We start from the raw sequence: 13,275 nt of genomic DNA on the forward strand, positions 1-13,275 counted from the left end.
TTTTATTTAAGCAAAATGGCCATCAAATTGTGGCAGTCGATGCCTTGTTTGGGCTGCCACGAAAGCAATCTTCTGGGACCAGTCTGGAGGATCCCAAACAGGCTGGTTGTTTTTTTTCCAATCAAAAAGAGGTTGACCATTTTGTTTTGGGAACACAGGACCTGAGGCCTGTAGGCCTACTACGAATCAAGATTTGGCGTTAACGAGGTAACTTCAGGTTCAACCCAGGGTTTTCTGTATCACGACAGTGGATCACTTGTTGGGTTCAATCGCTGTGGTACCTCATGCTGAACGCCCAACCTGGTCGGGAGCAGGTTAAATTGGAGATCAGAGATCAACCGGTATAAAAGCACCGCCCACTAACCCATTCATTCTTGATGATAATGGTCACCGTTCTTAGAAAATCCTGTGGAGCTTGGTGCGCGGATAGTGAGAGGTGCGCTCAGAAGAGCCAGAACATTCAGAGACCGACAAAACCCTTTCGCATTCCCTGATGCAGTGCCGCTGCTAGCCATTTTGGTATGGAAGCAAATCGTGACCCAAATTAAAATTAAAATGCATTTGCAGAAATGCTTTTTCATTTTAAGAATGTGAATCAAAAAGAAAACAGAGCGAACATTGCTTTTTCGTTTTCGTGGTCTGCCCGCAAAGTAATAGCCTGGCTCTGCCCTCCTACGTACTTCCGCTCAATTTTGATTTTGCTTCTGTACTAGGTCTGGCCATGAGGTAAGTAAGTCAGATGTCTCCGGTTAATTTTCTACCGGCCAATCAGCGAACAGAGGGAGTGGCTGTCGTGCTCTAGTTTGTGTTGTAGTTCCGTAATGGCGGCGGAGAAAGATGCGAGCGAAGCCATTCGGTCCGTTGTGGCAACGCTGCCGAATATCCATAAGCTAAAGCCAGAGCAAGAACAAGTTTTGTTGGTGGCCATGATGTTGTGGCCCTCCTCCCCACGGGGTTCAGGAACAGTTTGATTTTCCAGCTATGGCAGCTAGCTCTGTTACAGTAGTGGTGAAGGAATTGGCTAAGACGAACACTAGCGATTGGTTATGGCAGATCAGAGTGGCTCTGGGCAGATCCAATAGTTTTAAACTTTAACAGGGTACCCGCCTACAAGGAAGTCAACGCTTGTCAATGGCGCAAGGCCAGACTCTCTGTACAAATGAAATGTACGAGAGTCTGGTTCGGACCAGGCTAATGTTTAATGACAGTTCAATCTGAATTACATAAGTATTTTATGACTCCCCAGTCAACACTGTGGAGTCCTTCCGCTTCCTGGGCACTATCCTCTCCCAGGACCTCAAATGGGAACTGAACATCAGCTCCCTCATCAAGAAAGCACAACAGAGGATGTACTTCCTTCGGCAGCTGAAGAAGTTCAACCTGCCAAAGACAATGATGGTGCACTTCTACTCAGCCATCATTGAGTCCATCCTCACCTCCTCCATCACCGTCTGGTACGCTGCTGCCACTGCCAAGGACAAGAGTAGGCTGCAGCGTATAATCCGCACTGCTGATAAGGTGATTGGCTGCAATCTGCCTACCCTCGAGGACCTGCACACCTCGAGGACCCTGAGGCGAGCGAGGAAGATTGTGGCCGACTCCTCCCACCCTGGACACTCCCTGTTTCAGTCACTCCCCTCTGGCAGAAGGCTGCGGTCCATCAGGACCAATACCTCACGCCACAAAAACAGTTTCTTCCCTTCCACTGTTGGCCTCTTCAACAAGGCCAAGGGACCACACTGACTCTAATGACTTCCTGCTTAAAACACACTGCTTTTTGCACTGCATTACAAAATTGTATCTTGTACATTTGTATTTTTTGTAATATTTGTATTTTTGTATTTTTATATTGTAAATTACGGCAACTTACATTTTATTTTATTGTATATTTTATTTAATTCTAATTCCACTTAGTACTGCTAGTTTATGTACCCTTAGTATAGATAGTCCACATATTTAAATTGTAGGTCCCTATATGTTTATTGTATGCACCTTCCTGCCAAAGCAAATTCCTTGTCTGTGCAAACCTTCATGGCGAATAAATCCCATTCTGATTCTGATTCTGATATGTTTCAGGTCTTTGAGCTGCAATCTCTGTATGAAAATGTGTTGTATCAATACAGTTGTTGTTATTATTATTATTCTGCAATTGCTTTAACAGGCCAATTTTTTATGTATTATTTTCCAAAATATTACAGTTAGGTGCACTAATGAAGAACTGTGATATCCTGTGATTATTGGTGTTTGGAAATTAAAGTCTTTTACCACATTTAACTCTTAAATTATTGGAGCTCAAATTTGTATTGTGTATGATTTATACAGCTTTGGTCTGTTATACAAATAATGTTTGCTTAATAATGTTACACATCATCAATTGATTGCTTTTGTACTTTTTTATAGTAAAGAATTGAAGACTAAATTATATTCCAAGTTCATTTTAGTGTTTTAGCTATTAGCCTAAATAGTTTCTGTAGATGAGAAAATGAATTACTACTATGACATAAGGCTGCGTTGCAAATTAATTACATGACATTGCCTACATTTATACCTGCTGGGATGCAACACTTAATATTGTGCATGAGTGAAATCCATGTAGTAGGTTCCTATATTTCAAAACTGTTACTTGCAATAGGTTAAAAACTGTTAAAATTAAATGCACTCGACATGTGTGGTCCCATGACCAGAACGACGTAATCACGGCACTGTAGCCAACCTATCTTCCTCACTGTAATGCAAATGATTTAAGGAATTACCATATTACATCAATTTACAATAGAAGAAAGTGATAGATGAAGTTGCAACGCAACGTTCAATAGTGCAAACGCAACATTGGATAGATAGAACTTTAGGTTATCCGACGGAAAACCATCAATATAACCAAAACTCAACGTCAATTCAACGTGTCTTTGCTATCTGCAGAAATGGATGACCTAATCAAATTAGACTTTTCTATTGGATTTAACAATAAGGAACTCTTATATTTTGACCTATGTCGCAAACTGAAGATAGGCTAGTAACACAAAAACAATGGTTGATTATAAAGTAAGAAAATAAAAATAAGTATTTATGGCAATCAAAAACAAGATATTTGATGAATGTTTGGAATATTTAATTATGACATAAATTGATTGGCAAGATTTGGCAAAGAAACACTCAGCCATACAAGAAATATCATACGAAATGAATGCGGGTCATTTTAGACCCATGTGTGCATTAGAGGGGTAGCAATACAAAAATGATTTTTATTAAAAAAGTAATAAAGAAAAAATAAGGACTTGTGATGACTATAAACAGGTTAATTGAGGAATACCCGGAATAAGCTACTGAATGATTTTGTAAAAAAAAAAAAGAAGAAGACAACATTTGGCTGTCACGACCCACGACAGACAAATGCGCACTTTGCAAACCAACAGCTACAAATTAGTTGGAATAGGCTAACACTATGGTAAGTAAGGCCTGGGATTTTCAGTCAAAACACTTATCACATCTAGTTTGCCTCTAACGTTGGACCAAGTGCAAGGCCTAACGACATCAGTTTACTTTTACTTCAATGTTAATAAAACTAGTCTTTGTTTTGATATGAAGAATGACATGTTGGTAAACCACGGGCAGGCGAGCGATCTCCTTCGAAAGAAATTTGTCATCGTGCTCGGTGACTCAAGTGGGTTAAGTAGTCTCATCTTGAATTAACTATTGTGTTTCAATAAAACTTCCGATGTCAGTTGATATGAGTTATCAAATTAAATTCCTGACAGGCAGTTGCTAGCAAGTTTTTGTGAGAAGGATATGAAACAGCCTGATGGTGGTGCAAGTGTTTTTGACTTAAGCAAATCGTAATTCCTTTTCACAGTCCAGCGGTCGGTCTACAAAGATCTGGTTGTCCTACTCCAGAAGGACAACCTTCTAACTGTGGCCCAGTTGAAGAAGAAGGTGAATTCGACTAGACATACACCATTTATATTAGATGCAGGAAAGGTAGTTCTACAGCTATTAGACCAATGTAATTACAGAGCTCAATTGTACTTACAGTATCTCACAAAACACCCCTCACATTTTTTTAAATTTACATTACATTTACATCTAGTCATTTAGCAGACGCTCTTATCCAGAGCGACTTACAGTAAGTACAGGGACATTCCCCCGAGGCAAGTTGGGTGAAGTGTCTTGCCCAAGGACACAACGTCATTACTGCACTTTCACTTTAATTACGAATAATTCATCTTTCAAGTAATAAGCCTAGCTGCACGGTCTGTAGATCTTGAGAAGAAGCCACTTTTTTGTTCTAAAACAGGACTATAAGACGCTTCGAAATATAAGCCACAGCTTATTTTCCGTAAAATACGGTATATCTTTTCCCGTGACAACACTGAAAGAATGACACTTTGGTACAATGTAAAGTAGTGAATGTACAGCTTGTATAACAGTGTAAATTTGCTGTCCCCTCAAAATAACAACACACAGCCACACATGCCCCACAGATGCTCAATAGGGTTTAGGTATGGAGACATGCTTGGCCAGTCCATCACCTTTACCCTCAGCTTCTTTAGCAAGGCAGGCAAGGCAAAAAAGGCCTAATACACCTCCAAGACGACCACTGCCTTGCTAAAGAAGCTGAGGGTAAAGGTGATGGACTGGCCAAGCATGTCTCCAGACCTAAACCCTATTGAGCATCTGTGGGGCATCCTCAAACGGAAGGTGGAGGAGCGCAAGGTCTCTAACATCCACCAGCTCTGTGATGTTGTCATGGAGGAATGTAAATTGCGCCTGGTGCTGGCACACCTTAAATCCATCACTGACCCTCTACTGGACCCCCTGCAGTTTGCCTACAGAGCCAACAGGTCTGTGGACGATGCAGTTAACATGGCCCTACACTTCACCCTACAGCACCTGGACTCCCCAGCCTCCTATGCCAGGATCCTGTTTGTGGACTTCAGCTCTGCCTTCAATACCATCATCCACTGCCCTGCTTCAGGACAAGCTCTCCCAGCTGAACGTGCCTGATTCCACCTGCAGGTGGATCACAGACTTCCTGTCTGACAGGAAGCAGTGCGTTAAGCTGGGAACACAAGTCTCTGACACCCGGTCCATCAGCACCGGATCACCTCAGGGCTGCGTCCTTTCTCCTCTGCTCTTCTCTCTGTACACCAACAGTTGCACCTCCAGTCATCCGTCCGTCAAACTCCTGAAGTTTGCGGACGACACCACCCTTATTGGGCTCATCTCTGGTGGAGACGAGTCTGATTATAGGTGGGAAGCGGCCAACCTGGTGACCTGGTGCAGCCAGAACAACTTAGAGCTCAATGCTCTTAAGACAATGGAGATGGTTGTGGACTTCAGGAAGAACACAGCCCCACTCACCATCACCCTGTGTGACTCCCCAGTCAACACTGTGGAGTCCTTCCGCTTCCTGGGCACTATCCTCTCCCAGGACCTCAAGTGGGAACTGAACATCAACTCCCTCATCAAGAAAGCACAACAGAGGATGTACTTCCTTCGGCAGCTGAAGAAGTTCAACCTGCCAAAGACAATGATGGTGCACTTCTACTCAGCCATCATTGAGTCCATCCTCACCTCCTCCATCACCGTCTGGTACGCTGCTGCCACTGCCAAGGACAAGAGCAGGCTGCAGCGTATCATCCGCACTGCTGAGAAGGTGATTGGCTGCAATCTGCCTACCCTCGAGGACCTGCACACCTCGAGGACCCTGAGGCGAGCGAGGAAGAATGTGACCGACCCCTCCCACCCTGGACACTCCCTGTTTCAGTCACTCCCCTCCGGCAGAAGGCTGCGGTCCATCAGGACCAATACCTCACGCCACAAAAACAGTTTATTCCCTTCCACTGTTGGCCTCTTCAACAAGGCCAAGGGACCACACTGACTCTAATGACTTCCTGCTTAAAAAACACTGCTTTTTGCACTGCATTACAAAATTGTATCTTGTACATTTGTATTTTTTGTAATATTTGTATTTTTGTATTTTTATATTGTAATTTACGGCAACTTATATTTTATTTTATTGTATATTTAATTCAATTCTAATCCCACTTAGTACTGCTAGTTATGTACCCTTAGTATAGATAGTCCACATATTTAAATTTTAGGTCCCTATATGTTTATTGTATGCACCTTCCTGCCAAAGCAAATTCCTTGTCTGTGCAAACTTTCATGGCGAATAAATCCCATTCTGATTCTGATTCTGATGGAAGAGGACTCCAGTGGCAACCTGTCAATCTCTGGTGAACTCCATGCCCAAGAGGATTATGCAAAATAATGGTGGCCATACTGTACATGCATTGAAAAGTAGATTAGGTGTGTTTTAATTGACTCAGTATCTTTGAGACTGATAATTTAATTGCATGGGGTGAGCCAAATCAAGTGCATCTGAGAATTTGTCTTGGTCTGTAAAAGGAGAGTGTCTGGAGAGGAGTCCTGATCCTGGGGTGGCGGTGACTGTCGGCGCTGGAGGCCCGATCTGGTGGAGTGGTCCCGGAGAGGTGGCGGCTGTCAACGCGGCAAGAAATCCAGGGAGCGAAAATGGACAGAGAACTGAAGCAGCTCGACATTCGCTTCTCAATGCTATTCTCGCAATGTCTCTCACCCCTGCCCCCTGCTGTCCCATTCCTGTACTGACAACAAATAGGAAGAATCGATTACATCGAGCCTATGGGGTAAATCAGTCGAATCTTTTATCTATATCTACAAACATCCGCTCCTTCTGGTCCACAGGGCCCCGCCCTCCCCCGCACTGCCCGTCCTGTCAATCACAGTGTACTGTCCCCCCTGCTCAAAGCAACCACCTACACACCAATGTGTGTAGGTGGTTGACTAAATGACTATGACACCACTCACCTGTCTGAAACTTTGTCTGTTAAATATCAGATCCCTCAGTAACAAAGCTCTGTTGATTGGTGACTTTATTGTTGACCATAAGCTAGACATTCTATGCCTCACTGAGACTTGGCAACAGCCAAATGACTTCTCCCAGCTTAATGAGGCTGTCCCACCGGGTTTTTCTTTTATTAGTAAATCCCGTGCTACTGGGAGGGGGGGTGGTCTCGCTCTCCTTCACCGTGATAACATCAAAGTCACTGCTGTCACAGTCCCCCATCATTTACATTACATTTAGTCATTTAGCAGACGCTCTTATCCAGAGCGACTTACAGTAAGTACAGGGACATTCCCCCGAGGCAAGTAGGGTGAAGTGCCTTGCCCAAGGACACAACGTCAGTTGGCATGACCGGGAATCGAACTGGCAACCTTCGGATTACTAGCCCGATTCCCTCACCGCTCAGCCACCTGACTCCCCCCATCACTCCTCTTTTGAATGTTTAGCTGTAAAACTCACAGGCCCCAAACCCGCTATCATTGTAACCATCTACAGACCACCAAAATACTCTGCTGTTTTCCTCAATGAATTCTCATCACTACTAACATCTGTATGTGCAATGTTCCCCACTGTTATCCTCCTCGGCGATTTCAACATCCACATTGACAACGCATCCAGTATCTTTGCTAAAGACTTCACATCACTCCTGGACTGTCTTGGTATCATACAACATGTCAACCTCCCAACCCATAACAAAGGTCACATACTCGACTTAATCTGTTGTACTGACATCACTCCCACTAACATTGATGTCACTGATTTCCCCGTTTCCGACCACAAAGCTGTACTTTTTGACATTCACACCCAACTACACAAAGCCAAAGAACAACGGACCATCTCCTTCAGAAACATCAAACAAATCGACACCACAGATCTCTCCACCCTTATCAGCTCTTACCCCAGCCCTCCCCCAGCATCCTCCCCGGCTGACCTGGTGACTCACTACAATAACTGCCTCTCCTCTTCCCTCATCACCCTGGCCCCCCTGAAAAGTCGCTCAGTCTCATTTACTCACACTGCTCCCTGGTTCACACCGGAGCTCCGCCAGCTCAAAGCCACTGGCCGTCGACTGGAGCGATCCACCCTGGATGATCACCACTGGCCAACCTCTCATTAGCTTCCTCTCCTACTTGACACCCCAGTATCAGAACACACCATCCATAAAGCCAAAACCACCACCTGTCAGCTCGATCCTCTTCCCACCTCCCTTGTCAAAGCCTGTCTGCCGTCCATTTCCCCCATGATCACCAACATAATTAACTCCTCCCTCACCACTGGTACTGTACCGCCCACTCTCAAACTGGCTGCCATCACACCCATCCTGAAAAAACCCGGTGCTGACCCAGCTGTCCTTAACCATTACCGGCCCATCCCCAACCTCCCCTTCATCTCCAAAACACTTGAAAGAGTGGTTGCCGCACAATTACAGTCCCACCTTGACATAAATATCCTCTATGAACCCTTCCAATCCGGCTTCCGTCCAAAACATAGCACTGAAACAGCCCTGGTCAAAATCACCAATGACCTCCTCCGTGCAGCTGACTCCGGACTCCTTACCATTCTCATCGTCCTTGACATCACCGCAGCATTTGATACCATCTCGCACCCTCTGCTTCTGGACCACCTGGCTGGCATTGGAATCACTGGTGCTGCACTCTCCTGGTTCACATCATACCTCACTGACCGCCAACAATTCGTGCAACTAAGGAACCACAAGTCTGGGTGTTCGGGTGTTTCACCGGGAGTGCCCCAGGGGTCAGTCTTGGGTCCCCTTCTTTTCACCATTTACCTCCTCCCCCTGGGCACACTCCTCCGTCACCATGGGGTCCAGTTTCATTGCTACCCCGACGACACACAGGTCTACATCTCCTCTAAACCGACCGCTGCCATCCCTCCTACCTCCCTCATCACCTGCCTTGATGATATCCAGAGCTGGATGAGCAGGAACTTCCTAAAGCTAAATGGCAATAAAACTGAGGCCCTGCTCATCGGCTCCAAATCCATCATCACCAAATCCCAACACACCCCAGCTCCACCCATCATCGTCGACGGATTCCCTGTACCCTTCTCCCCCCAAGTCAAGAGCCTCGGCATCATTCTGGACAGCACCCTTTCATTTGCACCCCATATTCAAAACATCACCCGGACTGCATTCTTCCACCTCCGCAACATTTCCAGACTGCGCCCATCACTGACCCAGTCCAGCACCGAAATCCACATAAGACAATCAGACTCCATCACATCATTCAAGTCTCAACTCAAAACTCACCTGTTCAAACTGGCTTACTCTCTATAACTGGACCCTGTGCACTTCACTTGTTTTTATGTTGATGTTCTGTTTTAATGTTGTTCTTATCTTTCATGTTTCTATCTTTTATCCTGTATTCTTTATTGTAAGGTGACCTTGGGTGACTTGAAAGGCGCCTCCAAATGAAATGTATTATTATTATTATTATTTGGTTGCTTGTTTGTTTGCCCCACCATACCCCTCATCCTCCTTCTCTTCCACCCTCTCCCCCTCATCCTCCTCCTCCCCCTTCTTCTCTACCTCACCCTATTCCTCCTCAACTACCTTCTCCTCCCTCTCTTCTTCCTCTTGAAAGGGGGAGATGGAGTTTGAACACGACTGCCTGTTGGAGGGGGGGATAATGAACAACTCGACGGGTTATAGGGAGGTGCGTGAATATCGGTCAGACAACCACCATGTCCGCTTCTATTTCATCACCCGGATCTTCTCTGAGTACGTGGAGAGCATTCTGGAGGACATCCGGTGTGGTTTGAAACCAGACCTGGTCGTGGTTAACTCCTGCATCTGGGACATCTCCAGGTGAATGCCTTGTTTTGTGGTGGTGTTGAGACATGCGTACACACACATGTAAACATGCACAGGATGTGAAACTTCCTACCCCAGGGTTGAAAACATTTTGAAGCACACAAAGAAATGAAGGAAAACATCACAGTGAAAATGTTTAGTTAATTAACAGTTTATTGTTATTGCATGAATGGATAGTAAAGTAGCCAGCTAGTAAAAAAGCTTAGATTCTTGTTGCAAACTAAGCAGGTTAAAACAGACAACATCCTACTTTTTAGGAAACCTTTAGTCACGTTTCACTCGCACTGACACGTGTCACATAATAATGTGTTCACCTTGATACTTCATCTTCCTCAAATGAGGGCTCTTTGATTAAAGTAATCTGTGATCTTGCATGTTTGGTGGCAAATGTATTTGTCGTCTCACACAGGCAAACTTACTTTGTCACTCACATGCCCATTAGATCCTTTTCAAACTATTATCCTAGAAAATGTTGAAATAGCAAAGTGTGTGCATGTCCTTGTATGTGTTTATGCATCTGTGCGTGTGTGTCCCTGCGTGTGTATGTATGTGTCACTGCATGTGTGTATGTCTCAGACACAACCGTCCGTGGGAGTTGGACTACATGAATAATCTCAAGCAGTTCTTTAAGCAGCTGAAGAGCATCCTCCCTAAGGAGAGCCTGGTGATTTGGACCCTCACTATGCCCGTCGGCAACAACATCAGGGGCGGGTTCCTAGTGCCCGAGGTAAACACACGTGCATATGCATGTACACACACACACTTAATTACGCACGTACACATACGTACACAGGAAGTCAGAAGTTTACAAACTAATCAATATTTCCTTGATTGATTGATTCATTAGTTGAATTCATCAAACACAGGAAGTACTGGCAGTTCAATATGACCTTGATTCATCAATTAATTCCATTGTTTATTAATTGATTCATGTTTAATCCAAATCACGAAACAATTAAGGAATCAAATCAATCAATAAAGGGTATTGAACATAATCTTCCTGGCTCTTCCTTGGCATTGTCATATTGAACCCTGACCCTTGACCTCCAAACCCGCAGATAGCCCACATGGGCTCGACGCTTCGCGAGGACATCGTTGAGGCTAATTCCGTCTCACGCAGCGTGGCAAGTGGGTTTGGGCTGGATGTGTTGGACTTCCACAACCATTTCTGCTCCCAACTGCAGCACCGTACGAAGGACAACGTGCATTGGAACGCCCAGGCACACCGACAAATTAGCACGCTGCTGCTGCAGCACACTGCACAGGCCTGGGGTGTGGCCCTGCCAGGCCTGCACACTGTGCTGGGTCAGTCACACACACACACACAGGGTAAGTCACACATACGCAGGGTTAGTCACACATACTCACACCACACCAGCCTGCTTCAGTTACACACACGAGCATGCACACCAACAAACCACATCCCTACACATACAGTATACGCACACAAAGACACACACCTCACATCGCACACACCTACAGCTAGCCCTGACTAAAGTGGCATGTATTTCTCTCTCTAGATCTCCAGGATGGCCCCAAACAGAAGCCGGTCTGTGAGAGCCACACCATGACCTCTGGTGAGTGGCCCTGCTGTGTGTGTGACTACCCCCTCCTACCCACCCCTCCCCTCCCCTCCAATGTCAAGATTGCGTTGTGGTCCACAGTCTTAAGTATAAACACAGCGACATCATAAACATCCAATGGTCTAATTAGATCCTGTTATACTGGAAAAACATGTAGGCCCTAATGTTCTTCAGTTATTGTCAGGACATGGTCCAAGTATTGCAAAAATTAGAACCATGTGTAAATAGTAATTAGGAAATTCTAGGCTATAGGCTTACATGATGTTAGCCTACATGTTAATGCTTGTTATTAATTGAATAGGCTATATAGCCTATTATATGTAACAACTTTGAGAATGACAAGATATGCAGTGTAGCCTATACTAGACAGTGGAAAATGTCATACTAGTTGAGAATGTCTATTGTGGTTTTATGTAGGCTATTACTGTAACATTGGGACTCCAGTTCCAAGTGTGGATGGCGGGTTTCGCAAGGGCAGTAGCGCATATAAAACAAAAGTTGCATCAAGTAGGCGGCTTATCTACTACAACCAGCCTAACAGATAATTTTGAATAGCCTAGCCTATATGTTTTGTTCCCTTTACATCTACGGACTAAATATAATTAAATAGGCTAAGACAGCGCCGTGTAGTGCAAAATTGCAAAGGCTATCTACACAACAAGGCCGCAGAAATATAAATGCTGAGCACTTCTCTGCACACCCCCACATTAAGAAAGCAGACCTGTGAGAATAAAGATCACATTATAAAAATCACACAAAAAATGACTATAATGATATACTGTGTACATTTTGACTTGACCACTTCTGACTTTTCGTTTAATCTCTCTGACCTCCTTTTCCCCCTCCCTCTCTCTTTCCCTCACCCTTGATATGTATCTCCTCTCCAGGTTTGGTAGCCCTCAGGCCAGCTCCATCCAATAGGCGCAAGAATAAGTACATCATCACTAAGTACAGAGCAGCCAAATTGAAATGGCAATGTCAATTCAAGTTGGAATCCAGGAGGAAATACCGGATGTACACCATGTACAACAAGTACACAAAGCAGAACTAATCCAGCTCCTAGTTCTTCGCTGCAGTACAGTACAATTTAATACATTTAACTTAAAAGTAGGTTGTTTGGATATTTTATTAATTTTATTATTTTTTATCAAACGACCTACTTTTAAGTTAAATGTATTAATTTGTTTATTGTTAATTGTTCATTTGTTTGTCTGTGTTTATTCCTCTTGTTCTAACCATGTTCTAACCATGTTCACTCCAGAATTGTGTATGTATGTGTAATAAACAGTAGCATTTTTTGAAGCTTTTACACATTTTATGCCTTGTGTGCTTTTGTTGTCTACCTTGAGGGAAAGGTTTAGTTAAGTATTTAATAAACAACATCCATCCTGTATAATAACTTTGTTTTGTAGTTTGCAACCTTTTACCTCAGTCAAAGCAAGAATGGTATCCTTGTACATCTATAGGATCTCTAGTGAGGGAACCTCTATTCAGGAATGTAGAAAGTATATATATAAAAAAAAAAGCTCAATCTAATTTATGAATCATAATCAGGTTTATGGTAAGGATGATGATGGCTATGTAGAAGTGCACCATCATCCTTGGCAGGTTGAACTTCTTCAGCTGCCACAGGAAGTACATCCTCTTGATGAAGAAAGGTTTTTGTCCGTCTCTTAATGGAGTGACTAATTGGGTGTGCTTTGCCTTTCGCAAGAGTAGGCTGCCGCTGGTAAAACGATGAACAAAACGCCAGACAGCCGCTGCTGGCCCGTCGGTCACATGTTAGCTGGGTAGTAGGCTGTGGTAGTTCTACTTAGCCTACCTATTTCCTAAAACTCCGTAAACTACATACACAATGTTGGTGCCAAACATGTATCTAGGTATGTTTCCAGGATGGGATATCAACACCCTGTATTTTTGTACTTCGACTGGTTAGCTCCTGCGATTCCCACACAGCAGAAGTCAGCTTCTCC

General features: G+C 44.2%; 1 protein-coding gene across 1 annotated transcript; it reads left to right on the top strand.

Annotated features, from left to right (window-relative positions):
* Positions 1-3,484: 3,484 nt before the first annotated feature.
* On the top strand, positions 3,485-12,353 carry LOC134019522 (PC-esterase domain-containing protein 1A-like). Its single transcript, XM_062460482.1, has 7 exons — positions 3,485-3,661; positions 3,851-3,930; positions 9,490-9,713; positions 10,296-10,446; positions 10,778-11,024; positions 11,240-11,296; positions 12,190-12,353. Exons 1-7 carry the CDS (start codon positions 3,580-3,582, stop codon positions 12,351-12,353), a joined length of 1,005 nt encoding a protein of 334 aa, XP_062316466.1. The 5' UTR covers positions 3,485-3,579.
* Positions 12,354-13,275: the final 922 nt, after the last annotated feature.

The sequence above is a fragment of the Osmerus eperlanus genome, chromosome 4 (genome assembly GCF_963692335.1).
Source record: "Osmerus eperlanus chromosome 4, fOsmEpe2.1, whole genome shotgun sequence".
Lineage (NCBI taxonomy): Eukaryota > Metazoa > Chordata > Actinopteri > Osmeriformes > Osmeridae > Osmerus > Osmerus eperlanus.